This window comes from Salvelinus fontinalis, unplaced genomic scaffold, assembly GCF_029448725.1.
Source record: "Salvelinus fontinalis isolate EN_2023a unplaced genomic scaffold, ASM2944872v1 scaffold_1522, whole genome shotgun sequence".
In the NCBI taxonomy this organism is placed as follows: Eukaryota; Metazoa; Chordata; class Actinopteri; order Salmoniformes; family Salmonidae; genus Salvelinus; species Salvelinus fontinalis.
Genome location: NW_026601731.1, coordinates 1 through 20142, shown reverse-complemented (window position 1 = coordinate 20142; position 20142 = coordinate 1). Strand labels below are relative to the sequence as shown.

The 20142-nt window shown below is 43.1% G+C and overlaps 1 protein-coding gene across 1 annotated transcript in view; it reads right to left on the bottom strand.

The window, feature by feature from the left end:
• The window catches only part of LOC129849544 (C-Jun-amino-terminal kinase-interacting protein 4-like), a gene marked incomplete at its 3' end in the record, with an annotated part of 36046 nt that extends 16928 nt beyond the window's left edge, over positions 1-19118 (bottom strand). The window contains exons 1-2 of the mRNA XM_055916365.1: positions 18604-19118; positions 7322-7442 (exon numbers count right to left, since the gene is read on the bottom strand). Coding sequence (XP_055772340.1) covers positions 7322-7442; positions 18604-18903 — 421 coding nt within the window. The remainder of the gene's footprint in view (positions 1-7321; positions 7443-18603) is intronic.
• Between the last annotated feature and the right edge of the window lie 1024 nt (positions 19119-20142).

Genomic DNA, 20142 nt, shown 5'->3' with positions numbered 1-20142 from the left:
ATCAGTTTGTCAGACAGACAGTCAGTCAGATGATCAGTTTGTCAGACAGACAGACAGTCAATCAGATGATCAGCTTGTCAGACAGTCTATCAGATGATCTGTTTGTCAAACAGACAGTCAATCAGATGATCAGTTTGTCAGACAGTCAGTCAGATGATCAGTTTGTCAGACAGACAGTCTATCAGATGATCAGTTTGTCAAACAGACAGTCAATCAGATGATCAGTTTGTCAGACAGACAGTTAGCTGATTAGTTTGTCAGACAGACAGTCAGTCAGATGATCAGTTTGTCAGACAGACAGTCTATCAGATGATCAGTTTGTCAAACAGACAGTCAATCAGATGATCAGTTTGTCAGACAGACAGTTAGCTGATTAGTTTGTCAGACAGACAGTCAGTCAGATGATCAGTTTGTCAGACAGTCAGTCAATCAGATGATCAGTTTGTCAGACAGACAGTCTATGAGATGATCAGTTTGTCAAGAAGAAAGTCTATCAGATGATCAGTTTGTCAAACAGACAGTCAGATGATTAGTTTGTCAGACAGTCAGTCAATCAGATGATCAGTTTGTCAGACAGTCAGTCAATCAGATGATCAGTTTGTCAAACAGACAGTCAATCAGATGATCAGTTTGTCAGACAGTCAGTCTATCAGATGATCAGTTTGTCAAACAGACAGTCAGATGATTAGTTTGTCAGACAGTCAGTCAATCAGATGATCAGTTTGTCAAACAGACAGTCTATCAGATGATCAGTTTGTCAAACAGACAGTCAGATGATTAGTTTGTCAGACAGTCAGTCAATCAGATGATCGGTTTGTCAGACAGTCAGTCAATCAGATGATCAGTTTGTCAAACAGACAGTCTATCAGATGATCAGTTTGTCAGACAGTCAGTCTATCAGATGATCAGTTTGTCAAACAGACAGTCAGATGATCAGTTTGTCAGACAGTCAGTCAATCAGATGATCAGTTTGTCAAACAGACAGTCTATCAGATGATCAGTTTGTCAAACAGACAGTCAGATGATCAGTTTGTCAAACAGACAGTCTATCAGATGATCAGTTTGTCAAACAGACAGTCTATCAGATGATCAGTTTGTCAAACAGACAGTCAGATGATTAGTTTGTCAGACAGTCAGTCAATCAGATGATCAGTTTGTCAGACAGACAGTCTATCAGATGATCAGTTTGTCAAACAGACAGTCTATCAGATGATCAGTTTGTCAAACAGACAGTCAGATGATCAGTTTGTCAAACAGACAGTCTATCAGATGATCAGTTTGTCAAACAGACAGTCTATCAGATGATCAGTTTGTCAAACAGACAGTCAGATGATTAGTTTGTCAGACAGTCAGTCAATCAGATGATCAGTTTGTCAGACAGACAGTCTATCAGATGATCAGTTTGTCAAACAGACAGTCAGATGATCAGTTTGTCAAACAGACAGTCTATCAGATGATCAGTTTGTCAGACAGACAGTCTATCAGATGATCAGTTTGTCAAACAGACAGTCTATCAGATGATCAGTTTGTCAAACAGACAGTCAGATGATCAGTTTGTCAAACAGACAGTCTATCAGATGATCAGTTTGTCAAACAGACAGTCTATCAGATGATCAGTTTGTCAAACAGACAGTCTATCAGATGATCAGTTTGTCAAACAGACAGTCAGATGATTAGTTTGTCAGACAGTCACTCAATCAGATGATCAGTTTGTCAGACAGTCAGTCAATCAGATGATCAGTTTGTCAAACAGACAGTCAGATGATTAGTTTGTCAGACAGACAGTCAGTCAGATGATCAGTTTGTCAGACAGACAGACAGTCACGTGATCAGTTTGTCAGACAGATATTCAATCAGATGATCAGTTTGTCAGACAGACAGTCAGATGATTAGTTTGTCAGACAGACAGTCAGTCAGATGATCAGTTTGTCAGACAGTCAGTCAGTCAGATGATCAGGTTGTCAGACAGACAGTCAATCACATGATCAGTTTGTCAGACAGACAGTGCATCAGATGATCAGTTTGTCAGACAGATAGACAGATGATTAGTTTGTCAGACAGTCAGTCAGTCAGATGATCAGCTTGTCAGACAGTCAGTCAGTCAGATGATTAGTTTGTCAGACAGACAGTCAGTCAGATGATTAGTTTGTCAGACAGACAGTTGGTCAGATGATCAGTTAGTCAGACAGACAGTCAATCAGATGATCAGTTTGTCAGACAGTCAGTCAGTCAGGTGATCAGTTTGTCAGACAGTCAGTTAGTCAGATGATCAGTTAGTCAGACAGACAGTCAATCAGATGATCAGTTTGTCAGACAGACAGTCTATCAGATGATCAGTTTGTCAAACAGACAGTCTATCAGATGATCAGTTTGTCAGACAGACAGTCAGATGATTAGTGTGTCAGACAGACAGTCAGATGATTAGTGTGTCAGACAGACAGTCAGATGATTAGTGTGTCAGACAGACAGTCAGTCAGTCTGACTGACATCATCAGTCTTATCCAACGCCAGTCTAGTCAGCTGTTAAATGAGTAGCTGTTTTATAAGGAAACACACAGACACAGAGGCTAACCAATGGGAATCATCAGTAACACCATATTGTGACAAAAGGTAAAGCTTCAACGACCACACAAATAGAACTGCTCTTATTTGAACTGCCCACATTTCAACATCAATTGAAAGCAGCCCAAGACGGAAAGATGTGGGACTAACTGTACTCTACTCCCTGTAATGACAATGATCTGCCACTAGGTGTCCTCGCTTCAACAGTAATAAGCCATCAGACACTAGACTGATGTGTGACGCCAATGGGGCGGGGAACTCACAGCACTGAGAGGAGGTAATCTCTCTCAAATGATTTTAAATAGGCCCGATTTAAGAGGTGACAAAAAAAACTAATCCTCCCATTAGTCTGTCTGGTTTAGCCTAAACCTGGCATTGAGCAGCACAACAGCCGGAGCACAGCACAGGGATACTATCAATTACACTGACATTAACCCTCTTCAAATGCTGCTGGGACACTGGGGTAATGTTTTAATTGAAAATACTGCTGTGATGTTATGGTAATGTTTGAATTGAAAATGCCATGACAATTCTAGAGGGATTCTGTGTTTGTTTCTGATGTGAAAGGAAAATAAGGGCGGGGCAACTTCATGTGATGAATTGATATGTGCTGTTGATGTATACTGATCAAACAGAGCATCTCCACTCTGTGTCTAGATCAAACAGAGCATCTCCACTCTGTGACTAGATGAAACAGAGCATCTCCACTCTGTGTCTAGATGAAACAGAGCATCTCCACTCTGTGTCTAGATGAAACAGAGCATCTCAACTCTGTGTCTAGATGAAACAGAGCATCTCCACTCTGTGTCTAGATGAAACAGAGCATCTCCACTCTGTGTCTAGATGAAACAGAGCATCTCCACTCTGTGTCTAGATGAAACAGAGCATCTCCACTCTGTGTCTAGATGAAACAGAGCATCTCCACTCTGTGTCTAGATCAAACAGAGCATCTCCACTCTGTGTCTAGATGAAACAGAGCATCTCAACTCTGTGTCTAGATCAAACAGAGCATCTCCGCTCTGTGTCTAGCTGAAACAGAGCATCTCCACTCTGTGTCTAGATCAAACAGAGCATCTCCACTCTGTGTCTAGATGAAACAGAGCATCTCCACTCTGTGTCTAGATCAAACAGAGCATCTCCACTCTGTGTCTAGATCAAACAGAGCATCTCCACTCTGTGTCTAGATGAAACAGAGCATCTCCACTCTGTGTCTAGATCAAACAGAGCATCTCCACTGTGTCTAGATCAAACAGAGCATCTCCACTCTGTGTCTAGATCAAACAGAGCATCTCCACTCTGTGTCTAGATCAAACAGAGCATCTCCACTCTGTGTCTAGATGAAACAAAGCATCTCCACTCTGTGTCTAGATGAAACAGAGCATCTCCACTCTGTGTCTAGATCAAACAGAGCATCTCCACTCTGTGTCTAGATCAAACAGAGCATCTCCACTCTGTGTCTAGATCAAACAGAGCATCTCCACTCTGTGTCTAGATGAAACAAAGCATCTCCACTCTGTGTCTAGATGAAACAGAGCATCTCCACTCTGTGTCTAGATGAAACAGAGCATCTCCACCCTGTGTCTAGATCAAACAGAGCATCTCCACTCTGTGTCTAGATGAAACAGAGCATCTCCACTCTGTGTCTAGATCAAACAGAGCATCTCCACTCTGTGTCTAGATGAAACAGAGTTGAAGCGGCTATGAGGTTTTCGTGGTGATGTTCTGGTACAGGGATAACCCTAGAATAATCTGTAAAGTCAGATAATTGCGTACTGGGAGAATGATATAACATGGGAACATGGCACCACTACAACAAGGTCAACAGTACCATTTCCATGATGTAGCCTACTGGCACTAGGAACGCATGTCACACAAGGCTGTGGTGGTGGGCCATTTATGATGATGTCATCGGACTGGCAGTGCAGTCCAGTAGTGGGTGCAGCGTGTCGTTATTCAATGGTCTTCATTACAGTATGATCAGATCCTCTTTGGTGAATGAATTCCCTTTGACCAGCATGGCAGGGACCAATGAATTCATTCTATCTGACTGTAGATTACATGATAAGGGCCGCATCCCCATCTCCCTACTCCACATCACATAGAGGAGGACAGGTTGTCCTGACTCCGGATTCCGGATGACTCAAGCAGGCAGGCAGGTAGGCAGGCAGGCAGGCAGGCAGGCAGGTAGGCAGGCAGGCAGGTAGGCAGGTAGGTAGGTAGGTAGGTAGGTCTCCCTGTTTTAGGGCTAATTAGCCAGAGCCATATACTGTATGTGCTATACAACTGCACCCATATACCATGTATACTGTACATGTCTAGCCTGGTGCCTAACCGTCACCACATATGGATGGATTGATTCATCACGTTTTTTAAGAATCAGTGCAGTGTATTACATTAACATGCACATTGTGGTGGAAATACTTCCCAGCCATTCATACGAACCACAGTGACTGTGGCCAGCTATGGGAGGGGCCTTTATCTCTGCCTGCCCTACAGGCATCCGCAGGACAGCTATGGGAGGGGCCTTTCTCTCTGCCTGCCCTACAGGCATCCGCAGGACAGCTATGGGAGGGGCCTTTCTCTCTGCCTGCCCTACAGGCATCCGCAGGACAGCTATGGGAGGGGCCTTTCTCTCTGCCTGCCCTACAGGCATCCGCAGGACAGCTATGGGAGGGGCCTTTCTCTCTGCCTGCCCTACAGGCATCCGCAGGACAGCTATGGGAGGGGCCTTTCTCTCTGCCTGCCCTACAGGCATCCGCAGGACAGCTATGCGGTCCTCCTCTGAGGAGTGGCGAGAGTGGGTATGATGTAGACCGAGTTAGTGTGTTTAGAACGTTGGCTCACTCTGTTGGGTGGACTGGGTGAGAGGAAGAACTGCATCTACGCAATATTCTGTTTCTTTTGACAAAAGACAATGAACGCCATTGTCAAAGAAACCAAGAGTTGTGTCTGTAGATCAGGGTTGGGGTCAATTCCATTTTAATTCCAGGCAATTCAGAAAGTAAACCAAAATCAAATTTTCATGACTGAAAAGCATTGAAAACAATTGGAATTTCAGTGTACTTCCAGAATTGACTGGAATTGACCACAACCCTGCTGCAGATACACACCATGTCTAAACAGCAGTCTAGTGTAGCATTGTCCTGCAAAGTAACCACGGATCTGAAAGTCCACTCATCTTCTCCTTTCATACAAGCTTCCCAATTGAAGTAGGAGGGCAAGTAAGAGAAGATGCCTGCTGTTCAAGACTATCCACAGAGTAGCTTGTGGGCTACTCTACACAGAGTAGCTTGTGGGCTACTCTACACAGAGTAGCTGTGGACTCTGCCCTGGTTGGAGAACGCCTGTCTGGAACAGCATAATGACCCATGAATTATTCACCACAGACTGGGAGTGGCAGCAGCCAGGGCAGCGTGCTCTACAGATGGTTAACTACACGGATGGGACTCGTGACTGTTTATACACACAGGGCGTGTGCCGTTACAATCTGCATTTCCCAGTCCTGGATTGCCAGTCTGTTTCTGCTTTAGAAATTGTTTAGCATGACAACAATAAAGGAAATGGCTGAAGCAGGAACTGGCAGTCAGATTGGCATTTTCCTAAGACTGAAGAACAACAGCAGTATGTCAGTTTATGAAGCTGTGGTTCTCTCCTCCTCAATACGTCATTGCTAACAGAGGTTTGAGCTATCACATCAGACTGTGGATGCTTGTGTTCCCTAAAGGATGTGGTGCCTGGCTGCCACTTAAAGAGGATGGGAGTAACAGTAATCCCATTACTGTTACCCAAAAAGAGTGTGAATGAATGTGTGTGTGTGTGTGTGTGTGTGTGTGTGTGTGTGTGTGTGTGTGTGTGTGTGTGTGTGTGTGTGTGTGTGTGTGTGTGTGTGTGTGTGTGTGTGTGTGTGTGTGTGTGTGTGTGTGTGGAAATACATTTGCACTGGGCTCCATGGAGATGCTATATATGGACTGCTGTGTGCAAAATGGTAGGCATACCAATGATGTGAAATGCATGTATGTAGGTGTGTGGGTGGGTGGGTAATGTATGTGTGGATTCAGTGTGAGAGGGAGAGAGGAGAAAGAAGAGTGAGATGGTGAATCCCAAACCACCTCCTCGCCCCTACCAAATCACTCCGTTGTCACGTGTTGCTGACGAAACTCTGAGGGTGACTTCCAGAGAGTGGCGAGGGGATCAATAAACCCATCATCGTCAGGTCACACTCCTGACTTGAATGATGCAATTCATGTTCCACTTTTAAATAATAAAACAAGCATGAATTTCAAATGAACAAATCCACCTTGTCGTTTTACAAAATCTAAACCTCAGCAACAGTTAAACATTTAATTTGGGAGGTATTTCATCTTTTACATGTGTCAAGTCTCGACATTAGACATAAACAAATGCATAAGGCACGTCTCTCCATTCTTTTGTGTGAAATTGGGCAAACTCAAAAATAACGCAGTGCTTTATGGGATTGAACTTTGCTATGGAGCAGGCAGTGTTGCAGGCTCAGTCGAAGTGCCTACCGGAGGGGCTAATAAGCCCCTACACACCCTCGATAGTTTTCACTCACTCGGCTTTGGGACACTTGTGCAAATGGCGGAGGTGCGTGTGAACGTGCAAGTGGAGGGTAAGGGGTTGATTTGGGATTCAGCCTGTGTGTGTGTGTGTGTGTGTGTGTGTGTGTGTGTGTGTGTGTGTGTGTGTGTGTGTGTGTGTGTGTGTGTGTGTGTGTGTGTGTGTGTGTGTGTAAACTTACTTTGGTCTGCGTAGTTCTTGATCTTGAGTTCCAGCTGGCGGGAGTGGGACTCCATTCTGCCCACATGGTTCTGAAGGTCCTTCTTCTCCTGCTCCTGACTGTCCTCAAACTCCATGAACTTCTGCTCAGAGACACACAGAGGACTCTCAGTAACTCTCTCTCGTCAGTAACATATATACACACACACACCACTCTCTCACACCACACACACACCACACATTGCGTAATACAGTTTAAAGGAGACACTGCGAATATAAAAAGCAGAATTATTATTTGACCAAATACAGGACCCCCCTGTACGTTATGCAGAGGGGTACATGTGTATCTACTGCCACAACATAGTCTAGACTACACTCTAAGAAGCAGGGATGTCTACTACTACGTTACACTCCCACAGGATAGAGAGGATCTGGAAGTCTTCTGTTCACCCAGAAATGCAGGTCCCCTCCCCTCCCACATCCTCCTGGTGTCAGAGAAGTGTGTTCTGGACAGAAAGCCAGTGTGTGTGTGTGTGTGTGTGTGTTTCCACATCCTGCCAGCTGTAATCCTTTACTCTAGCCTGCTCTTCAGTCCTCTCCTTTCTTCTTTTCTGTTTTCACATTTATAGATGCATTGAAATTAGAGCTACCTACAGTACATCAGATAATTCTATTTTTTCATCATTAAACAAAGCCATGACATTCTTTACAGTACATTTCTACCTGTAACGTTCAACACGGCAAGAAAGGCCGCAGCTAATCATCTGGCCACCATACTGTATCATCCAGGCCTTCTGTGCTCCTCTCCCCTAGAAGAACAATCCAGGGAGCGCAGAGGTGCTGGAAAACGTGTGGCAAGACAGCCTTTGCCCCAGTACTTCAATCTGGTGTGAATGCAGCGGTATTTAACACGTTTACCAGACAAATTCAATAGTTCACGTCATTGGAAAACATTTTGCAACAGAAAAGAAAGCAGGCATTTCTTATTGGACAAGTTGAAATAGTACCTCACCCAATTTCAGCCCGCTTACATGTTTTAGTGAATAAAACCCTGTCCCTGGGATTTCACATGGTAACCCCCACGCTCGCTGTGACAGGTGGATTCACTAGTCAGTCACAGTGGTCTCCTAGCTACAGCCTACAGAGCCTAATCAGAGCCTCTCAGCAACTCTTTTTGGTTGCACCAGCACATCGTTTTTTGACTCTGCACTTGGTTTATTTCTTCGCTCACGCTCCTCTCCAGTGTGGAATCCTGGAGCAATCTGACTTTGTGGTCGTGTTATCTAGTGGAAAACCTCCTCATAAGAGTGAACACACATTTTCATGGAAAACAAGGCATGTGTGAATAAAAGCAGTTAATAAAAGCAGTTTAGTCATCTAAAACGATCTAGAATGATCCAATCTATAGCTAGCTAGCTAGCTAACAAAATGACTAACGTTAGCTTTAGAGTAGCCTAACATTAGCTAGCTAGGTTGATGCAAGCATGCAGCCAGCAGCTAACATTATGATTTAGACTCACTGAATAAATGTGTTTGGCACAGGATAAAGACGATGAAACGATCTGCTGCTGCTACCCAGGACAATGGATACGGAAGTTCCTGGAAAGGTTAGTCAAACAGTTTGTTAGTCCAGTAATCTTCATTGGCATATTATTTTATTTGCACAGCTGGTGATTATTCACAAAGGTTTGTGTTGCAAATTTCCCTGTCTTAAAAGTAAAAAACCTACAAATTCCACCACAAAGCAGTCAATATGACCACACATTAGCTAGCGCATAGTGACACTTACTGATATGAACTGGTAATGCAGGTTTGGTTAGAATAGAGTGCAACAGAATGAGTAACATTCAATAAAATCTACTTCATGAAAAGGGGTATATTATTTTCAATTAAAATGTTGAAAGTAGTTGATTTAATAATTGAATATATGGATTTGACAGGCAATCAGTTCCTACAGTGAGCACCAGGGAACCAACCTATGCTGGGAAGGATGGACACAATAAAGAGGAAAGGAGAGAGGAGATGATGCATATGAGGAATCACAGCATGAAACATTCCATTTCCCCATGATTCATAACACACCTCATCGGGACTCTGGTTAATGCAGTTCAACAGTTAGTTTGCATCCCAAATGGCAACTTATTCCCTATGTAGTGCGCCAAATGGGCCCTTAGGGCTCTGGTCAAAAGTAGTGTACTATATAGGGAATAGGATGCCATTTGGGACACGGCCTGCCCTGTCATCATCTCCACTCTCCACTGCAGCACTTTAGTTATCTAATGTTGCTCTTCTGAACAAGGCCCCTTGGCCTACCCAGAGATACTTCTTGAACCGATGGTTAAAATTGCATAATTTGTTTTGGAGTACTACCAGTGTCAGTTTGTGTCATCTGAAATGTTGGTGTTTCATCGACTGTCTCATGTCCCAACAAGGTGTTGTTGGAAGCAGTGTAGTGAGTCTAGGCAAGCAGAGTCTTGAAGAGTGAAATATGTTTTCACTGTCCATGGTCGAGAACATCTCAACTCAGCAAAAAAAAGAAACGTCATCTCACTGTCAACTGTGTTCATTTTCAACAAACTTAACATGTGTAAATATTTGTATGAACATAACAAGACTCAACAACTGAGACTAAACTGAACAAGTTCCACAGACATGTGACTAACAGAAATTGAATAATGTGTCCCTGAACAAAGGGGGTGGTTCAAAATCAAAAGTGAGTCAGTATCTGGTGTGGCCACCAGCTGCATTAAGTACTGCAGTTCATCTCCTCCTCATGGGCTGCACCAGATTTGCCAGTTCTTGCTGTGAGATGTTACCCCACTCTTCCACCAAGGCACCTGCAAGTTCCCGGACATTTCTGGGGGGAATGGCCCAAGTCCTCACCCTCCGATCTAACAGGTCCCAGACGTGCTCAGTGGGATTGAGATCCGGGCTCTTCGCTGGCCATGGCAGAACACTGACATTCCTGTCTTGCAGGAAATCACGCACAGAACGAGCAGTATGGCTGGTGGCATTGTCATGCTGGAGGGTCATGTCCGGATGAGCCTGCAGGAAGGGTACCACATGAGGGAGGAGGATGTCTTTCCTGTAACGCACAGCGTTGAGATTGCCTGCAATGACAACAAGCTCAGTCCGATGATGCTGTGACACATAGCCCCAGACCATGACGGACCCTCCACCTCCAAATTGATCCCGCTCCAGAGTACAGGCCTCGGTGTAACGCTCATTCCTTCAACGATAAATGCGAATCCAACCATCCCCCCTGGTTAGACAAAGCAGTGACTCGTCAGTGAAGAGCACTTTTTGCCAGTCCTGTCTGGTCCAGCGATGGTGGGTTTGTGCCCATAGGTGACGTTGTTGCCTGTGATGTCTGGTGAGGACCTGCCTTACAACAGGCCTACAAGCCCTCAGTCCAGCCTCTCTCCGCCTATTGCGGACAGTCTGAGCACTGATGGAGGGATTGTGCGTTCCTGATGTAACTCGGGCAGTTGTTGTTGCCATCCTGTACCTGTCCCGCAGGTGTGATGTCCGGATGTACCGATCCTGTGCAGGTGTTGTTACACGTGGTCTGCCACTGTGAGGACGATCAGCTGTCCGTCCTGTCTCCCTGTAGCGCTGTCTTAGGCATCGCACAGTGGCACAGTACAGACAAATACCTAGGTGTCTGGTTAGACTGTAAACTCTCCTTCCAGACTCACATCAAACATCTCCAATCCAAAGTTAAATCTAGAATTGGCTTCCTATTCCGCAACAAAGCATCCTTCACTCATGCTGCCAAACATACCCTTGTAAAACTGACCATCCTACCAATCCTCGACTTCGGTGATGTCATTTACAAAATAGCCTCCAAAACCCTACTCAATAAATTGGATGCAGTCTATCACAGTGCCATCCGTTTTGTCACCAAAGCCCCATATACTACCCACCACTGCGACCTGTACACTCTCGTTGGCTGGCCCTCGCTTCATACTCGTCGTCAAACCCACTGGCTCCAGGTCATCTACAAGACCCTGCTAGGTAAAGTCCCCCCTTATCTCAGCTCGCTGGTCACCATAGCAGCACCTACCTGTAGCACGCGCTCCAGCAGGTATATCTCTCTGGTCACCCCCAAAACCAATTCTTCCTTTGGCCGCCTCTCCTTCCAGTTCTCTGCTGCGAATGACTGGAACGAACTACAAAAATCTCTGAAACTGGAAACACTTATCTCCCTCACTAGCTTTAAGCACCAGCTGTCAGAGCAGCTCATAGATTACTGCACCTGTACATAGCCCATCTATAATTTAGCCCAAACAACTACCTCTTTACCTACTGTATTTATTTATTTATTTATTTATTTTGCTCCTTTGCACCCCATTATTTCTATCTCTACTATCTCTACTTTTTTTCTTTTTTTATACTTGCTATATTGTATTTACTTCGCCAGCATGGCCTTTTTATATTTTTATTTATTTATATATATATTTTGTTTGCCTTCACCTCCCTTATCTCACCTCATTTGCTCATATTGTATATAGACTTATTTTTCACTGTATTATTGACTGTATGTTTGTTTTACTCCATGTGTAACTATGTGTTGTTGTATGTGTCGAACTGCTTTGCTTTATCTTGGCCAGGTCGCAATTGTAAATGAGAACGTGTTCTCAATTTGCCTACCTGGTTAAATAAAGGTGAAATAAAAATAAATAAATGAAAACAGACATTGCAATTTATTGCCCTAGCCACATCTGCAGTTCTCATGCCTCCTTGCAGAATGCTTATAGCACATTCACGCAGATGAGCAGGGACCCTGGGCATCTTTCTTTTGGTGTTTTTCAGAGTCAGTAGAAAGGCCTCTGTAGTGTCCTAAGTTTTCATAACTGTGACCTTAATTGCCTACCGTCTGTAAGCTGTTAGTGTCTTAACGACCGTTCCACAGGTGGGAAACAGTGTTAAACCCTTTACAATGAAGATCTGTAAAGTTATTTTGATTTTTATGAATTATCTTTGAAAGACAGGGTTCTGAAAAAGGGAAGATTCTTTTTTTGCTGGGTTTATATGTGATGCATTGTAGGTAAATGGTGACTGACTAATTTACAAATAATAATGAGTAGGCCTAGTTGCATATGATGCAAGATGAATTGTAGATGAGTCAGTCACTACTCTGATGAACAAGCCTTGGCTGTGTCTTTGCTTCACTAGGCTGGCCAGCAATGATAATAACAACATTGTTAGACAACAACACAAGGTTAGTGGTTTTATAACTTACACATAAAAAAAATGTTACAAAGTCTACTGTGTATAGTGTTAAATGTAACCCTGCCTTACATAAAGCTTACAGAATTAATTGCAGAAGAGCATCTTTAATCAGATGTCATAAAATTTAAACATTCTACATTGAAACCTTTCTGTATTTATTTTTCAAAGTACACTGCTTAACATTGTGTGTGTGTAGAGTGTAATTAATATTTAAGGTCATTGTAACCATACTTTGCATAACGCTCAGCCCTGCTTTAGTAGTTCACTAAACTACAGACTAGGTTGTCCACTGAAGTTGTTGTCTCTGGCTCTTTTGATATTATATTCAGAATGAATAACAACAAGGTTTGTGATAGTGTCACGACTTCGGCGTCGCCGGGCTTCTAGCCATCATCGATCCACTTTAATTTTCCTTTTGTTTTGTCTTGTCTTCCCAAACACCTGGTCTAATTTCCCTCATTACATGTTATGTATTTAACCCTCTGTTCCCCCCATGTCTTTGTGCGGAAATGTTAATTGTAAGTGCATGTGCACGTTTTCTCTGGTGCGCGACGGGTTTTGTACCCATTTGTGTTGTTCTGGTTTCCGGGGGGTTTTATGAATAAAACTGCTCCGTTGATTACCCAGTTTTGCTCTCCTGCGCCTGACTTCCCTGCCGCCAGTTACACACTCCCTTACAGATAGTTTGAGCCATTTTAGGTCAAGATTGTTTTCAATTCACATGACCAGACAATTAAAACCACAGGCCTATAGTCATAGCACAGATGAAAAGGGAAGCTGTGTATAATAAGAATATTTTGACATAGCCTACGAATAGGACCCAGAGTTTTACCTGACCAGGTCATGATCATGAAAAACTCCAGGCCCCAGAAGAGACACAGACTAATTTTGCCACACCACTTTTGAACCGGTGGTGCCACCTCTGAGGGAGCGGCCATTGTTTGCATCCATGTAGATTCATAACAGCGGTTACGGATGAAGTATTACTTGCCACATGTCTGTAAAGTGTCAGTTTATAACCACACCTTAGGGATGAATGTCGAACTGGAGTGAAACCTACTTACGCTCACTCACATTTCTATAAACAGTCAAACAGTGTATCAATCATTTGTACAAAGGGAACTGCGTGATAAACTACTATATCATGGAGACTTTACTCCTCATAGTGGTGAGAAGATGCACATACCCAAACACCGTTTTTATTTTTCCAGGTTTGTGTTTTCGATTTGAGCGATCTGTTAAATAACGACAACAGAATCAATACGTGGCAGAGTGGCCTATAAAAGCTGAAGAACACACGCACATCCAGGTACTTTTGCCTGATGAAGACCTAAGGGTGGAAACATTGTTATAATAACATCACTTAGGAACATGAGCAGCAATGTGGCGTTTTCCTTTTTATATTTCAGAGTGGCCTATACGACATTACGATCACCATAGAGTCATGACCCACTGAGGTAGGGTCATGACTGTGTATGGGAACAGATGTTGCTCTTTATTTTCTCCTGGATAAAATCCAAGAGAGTTTGACAAACCATTCCCTTGGAAACAGAGTAGGTCAATATTGAGTAAAATGGGGAAGGTTTATGGTGCAACACCAGGCCCAAGAGTACGTAATAGAAGCCAAGGCACAGGGAAGTCTCTCCATCTCATTGAGCCCTGGCCATCATAAAGGATCACATGACCTGGAAATCATAACCCACACAGCCTACAATACGAAAACCTCGGTCCCCACCCCCCCTCCTCCTCATCTGCATCTTTTCTGGGGAACACAGGGCTTCCTGGGATTAAGAAACCCAAGGCGGGCTGGAAGAATGTGTGTGTGTGTGTGTGTGTGTGTGTGTGTGTGTGTGTGTGTGTGTGTGTGTGTGTGTGTGTGTGTGTGTGTGTGTGTGTGTGTGTGTGTGTGTGTGTGTGTGTGTGTGTGTGTCTCACTGTCTCTGTGTCACAGCCTGGACAGAGCGGAGGGGCCTAAAACAGCACCACACGCTGAGTGTAGAAATAGGCATTGCAATTTACAGAGAGACAGACGGTCTGAATCACATCCAATTCTCCTTCACTAAGACTCAGGGCCAGGCAGCAAAAGGTCCACCAAACACACACACACACATGGACACAAACCAAAACACACACAGAAATAGGTCAAACCAGACTGGGCAGTGCAGCAAGTGAAGCCGAACTGCACAGCCCAGTCTGGTTTGTGTCCATGTGTGTGTGTTTGGTGGACCTATTGCTGCCTGGCCCTGAGTCTTAGTGAAGGAGAATTGGATGTGATTCAGACCGTCTGTCTCTCTGTAGTCCCAGTCTCGGAGTCTTGGATGAAGTTGTTTGTAACCACTGATCAAAGCTCAGTTTTGTTATTTTGACCCCAAATGCCTGAGGTAAAAATTGTGGTAGGATGAGCTGATCCTAGGTCTGCTGTAGGGGTAAGGCAACCTTTAGCTCTATGGTGATCGTTCTGCCCACTGAGGTTGGGTCATGACTGTGTATGGGCCTGGACAGATGCTAAGTTCCTCTTCTATTTCTTTACCTTTACTAGAGGAGCTTAATATGTTATATTTACTAGAGGGAAGAGCTTAAGACACTATTTTTTTTATTTAACCTTTATTTAACAAGGCAAGTCAGTTAAAACTTCTTATGGCTGGGGGCAGTATTGAGTAGCTTGGATGAAAAAGGTGCCCAGAGTAAACTGCCTCCTACTCAGTCCCAGATGCTAATATATGCATATTATTAGTAGTATTGGATAGAAAAGACTCTGAAGTTTGAATGATGTCTGTGAGTACAACAGAACTCAAATGGCAGCAAAAACCTGAGAAAAAATCCAACCAGGAAGTGGGAAATCTGAGGTTGGTCGATTTTCAACTCAGTCCCTATTGAACTTACAGTGGGATATTGGTCCTTTTGCACTTCCTACGGCTTCCACTAGATGTCAACAGTCTTTAGAAACTTGTTTGATGCCTCTACTATAAAGGAGGGGGGAATGAGAGCTCTTTGAGCCAGGTGTCTGGCAGAGTGCCAAGACCTGAAAACGCTCGTTCACGTGAGAGTTAGCTTGAGTTCCATTGCTCTTCTACAGACAATGGAATTGTCCGGTTGGAACATAATTGAAGATTTATGTTAAGAACATCCTAAAGATTGATTCCATACATCGTTTGACAAGTTTCTACGGGCTGTGACGAAAATTTTTGACTTTTCGTCTGCTTTGTTTGCTCGCGCGTCATGGATTTGGATTACTGGGTGAACAACAAGGAGGTATTTAGACATAAATGATGAACTTTATCGAACCAATCAAACATTTATTGTGGAACTGGGATTCCTGGGAGTGCATTCTGATGAAGATCATCAAAGGTAAGTGAATATTTATAATGCTATTTCTGATTTATGTTGACTACAAAAGATGGTGGATATCTGTTTGGCTTGTTGTCTTGTTTTAGCGCTCTACTCAGATTATTGCATGGTGTGCTTTTTCGGGAAAGCTTTTTTGAAATCTAACACAGCGGTTGCATTAAGGAAAAGTTCATCTAAAGTTCCATGTATAATACTTGTATTTTCATCAACATTTATGATGAATATTTCTGTAAATTGATGTGGCTCTCTGCAAAATCACCCGATGTTTTGGAACTACTGAATATAACGCGCCAATGTAAACTCAGATTTTTGGATATAAATATGAACTTTATCGAACAAAAAATACATGTATTGTGTAACATGAAGTCCTATGAGTGTCATCTGATGAAGATCATCAAAGGTTAGTGATTCATTTTATCTCTATTTTTTATTTTTGTGACTCCTCTCTTTGGCTGGAAAAATGGCTGTCTTTTTCTGTGACTTGGCGGTGACCTAACATAATCGTTTGTGGTGCTTTCGCTGTAAATCGTTTTTGAAATCGGACACTGGTGGGGATTAACAACAAGAGTACCTTTAAAATGGTATAAGATACTTGTATGTTTGAGGAATTTTAATTATGAGATTTCTGTTGTCATATCAGCCAGTGAAAGCGCTGTCAGCCCAAAGAAGTTAAGAACAAATTCTTACTTACAATGACAGCCTAGGAACAGTGGGTTAACTGTGTTGTTCAGGGGCAGGGATTTGATCTAGCAACCTTTCAGTTACAGGCCCAACGCTCTAACCACTAGGCTACTTGACTCTATCCACTATGCTACCTGCATCTAACCACTAGGCTTCCTGCCGCCAAGACGCAAATCCAAAGCAGTTGAAACGATGCAGACTGACGGATGGAACTGACAGAAGGAACTTTATTCTCACAGTATTATACACTCCAGATTATTTTATATTTTTACACATTTGAGTAGCAATGTCATGATTACTCAAGTAACAACTCATTCAGGATGATACAGTGAGAAAGGTGTGATTGCAGATATAGCATGAAAGCCCTTCATACTGCAAGTGCCAGTAAAACCCAGTTCTGTTTGATCTCCCCTCCTCCACTAGCTTGTCCTGCCCTCTTAATTCTGTTCTGTCCTTTCTCACCTCATCCTCTCCTCCTCTCTCCATCCGATGAGCAGTCATGATAAACTGCCGAGTCACTAAACCTGCTGCTTCTGAGGTAGAATACAGCATCTTCTGTGTGTGTGGGTCCAATGTACCTTGCTCGATTAGGAATCTTTGTCTCTATAACATGAGTCCTGATTCACCGTTCTCATAAATGTAAGTGTGTAACTACTCATTCATAAACAGTTAAGGTTTAGTCCTAGACTACAATAGGTAAGTGCTGCCCACTTATGGACGCAGTATAATAGCCTGGCTGTATTTGTCTATACTCTTGTCTGATTACTGATGCTTTAGTTTAGAGCAGTGGTCACCAACCTTTACTGATGCGAGATCACTTTGAGTCTAAATGCAATCCGGGATCTACCGCTCAGATTTTGTTTTAAACCTAAACCTATGCAACATTAACCAATTAAAAACAGTTCTGTAGCAATGAGGTTTGTGCAGTAGACTATAAGCCCAATACATCATCACTGCATGTTGGCTATGCTTGAATTGCCCAGCCAAAGTTGTTCTTCTCAGACAATTTTGAAATTATATTAAAACATTTTAGGTATATGATCACACTGGTAATAGAACATTTGTTGGTATTACTTGCAAGGCACTGAGCATAATCATTTGCATGTATTTACTGGGACTGATGGTCTGCATCTGATGGTCAGTCAGAGGAGGGCGCAGCGGTGAAGCTGCCTCTCACCTGACTTACTTAAAGTCTGCATTAATAAAGTGTCTGTACTATAATAGGCGTGGCAAAAACAAATGTAGACATTGATAAATGCATTTCTATAGCTTCCAAAATGTTTTTTTTTTACAATTGATAAGTACCAAGATGACTGCTAGGTGGCTTAAATACAGCACCCCCTGTCAGTCACCCAGAGTTACTACACATTATTGGTCTAGACAGGGGCAAATGGCTATGAGAGCAGAACACAGGTGGGATGTTTCTGATGACATGACTGGATTTACCGCGACAGGAAGACTGTTCTCCCAGTGTCTCTGTCAATCTTTGGAGAAGAAACAATATACTAAAGATATTTACATGCAAAGTGATAGGAGGCTGACAGCTGTTTCTGTAAACTACAATAGCCAAGCAGGCAAACAGTCTGACAAAAAAGGATGGATGGTTGAATGTAACTGTGGGCTACGTCCTCTCATGGCAACATCAAAAGCGCACCTATAAACTTGGAGAAAAAACATCTAGGTCGCGGGCATTCTGTGTGTGTTTGTGCAGGATGATGAAATTGAGGCTACTGTGAATCAATCCACCATGGATGGGTAGGCTACTGTTAGCATGATGCTAAACTAATCACACAGTTACTCATCTAACTGGGGCGCAGATATTACGAACGTGGCTCTCCTTGCACAATATAAGATTATTAGCCTCGTGGGTATCCCTTGTTGACAACGTTGCACCACGTGCATGTTCTACACTACACATAGACATCGGTAGGGATGCTTTGGCTGGCTTGCGTGGCCTTGCAGCGAGAGGCAGCGTTTAAAATCCGCTGTCAATGTCCTCCATCTCACTCCCTCTCTCCGTCGTTCGCTGCCCGGACTCACCTCCTCTGCGTGTTTCCTCAGCGCTTTCTCCCGTTCATACTGCGTGATGAGCTGTTCGTTGTCCTCCTTTAACAGTTCTAGTTCCACTTCATGTTCCTGGTTTTCCGCGAACACCGAATCCAGGTTCTCCAGCACAGCCACGACGAGCGGCATCAGTTCTTTCACCACATCTTCGTCATATTTTCCTATCAGTTTCTCGAACTCGCGGTAGATGGAGTTGGCCAGGCCCGATACCCGCTCCGACATCATAGCCGATGTCCCCGGGTCGTCCTGGTACACTACTCCGTCTTCCAACTCCATTTTCTTCCCTTCCTTGAACAAATGGGTCCTGTGAATAGGATTTACACTTACCCCGCCACTATGAATTCCGTTATTTTCTTTAAGAAAATCGAATGTGTATTCCCTTTAAAAGCTTGAATTGAAATGGCAATATCCGTGTAATTGTCCCTCACTGGAAGCGTTCGATATACGTGGATACTTTTTTCCTCCGGTTCCGTTCTCTCACAACAGAGGTGCGTTCAGTTCACTTGAACGTTTGCTACGTTGCAGAACTGTTTGTACTGAACGACACGTTTTCAAAAACGTTTTCGTACGTTCTTGAACAGACTGAGGTACGTTTGACAGCGTTCCCGCAACCGTTATTATTATACATCAGTTTCCCCAACCCACAACCTCCACGTTATTCAACTGGTCGTTCAGCACCGTTTCCGTTCAATTGAACGTTCCAGAACGTAAAAACTTCCTGAATGCAGCCCAGCTGAGTATCACGTGGTGACGTCATATTTTAACGTGGACAATGTAGTTTTACCGAATATTTGTAGCCTACAATGTTAAGCCTAGGGCTAGTCATATGATATAGTCAAACACATTATAGTAATACCATAGTAATACGACAGTATACTGTTAATAAAGGCATCTTTATTTAAATTCCATTGTCCTCAAATACTTTAAGATCCTGCTCTAATAACGATTACATTTTAGTTATTTAGAAGATGCTCTTATCCAGAGCGATTTACAGTTAGTGCATTGATCTTAAGATAGCTATCAGTCATGGTAAGTAAAGTTTTCCTCAATAAAGTAGCTAAATAATAAATAAATAAAATATAAAAATAATATATGCAATAAATAATATATTTCTTCAATAAATTATACATTGTATTTGTAACCCACTATCTCACAAACCCAAAGACCTAAACAAAAGACTAAAACAAACCAACAGAAAAAACATGTGGCAAAATTGTCCTACTCTAGAGGGATCATGGTTGTCAGTTATAAGCAAACACTGAAAGGAAAGCTATAATAAGACAGGAAGAAGTAGCCTACACTATTCTGTGGGGTTTTATGTGGCTGTATGACAGACTCGCTTGTATTATGATTCAGTGTAGGCTAGTATAAGCTAGCGACTCTGGATAATGTATGCATCCCTCAGTTGCTTCAGTGTTGTAGTAGCCTACTCAAGTCCGGCCTAGGAGTGTCTCGGTCTTGTCTTGGTGTCAGATACATTTTTACTCATAATTTCTTGCCGAGACCAACCAGGGG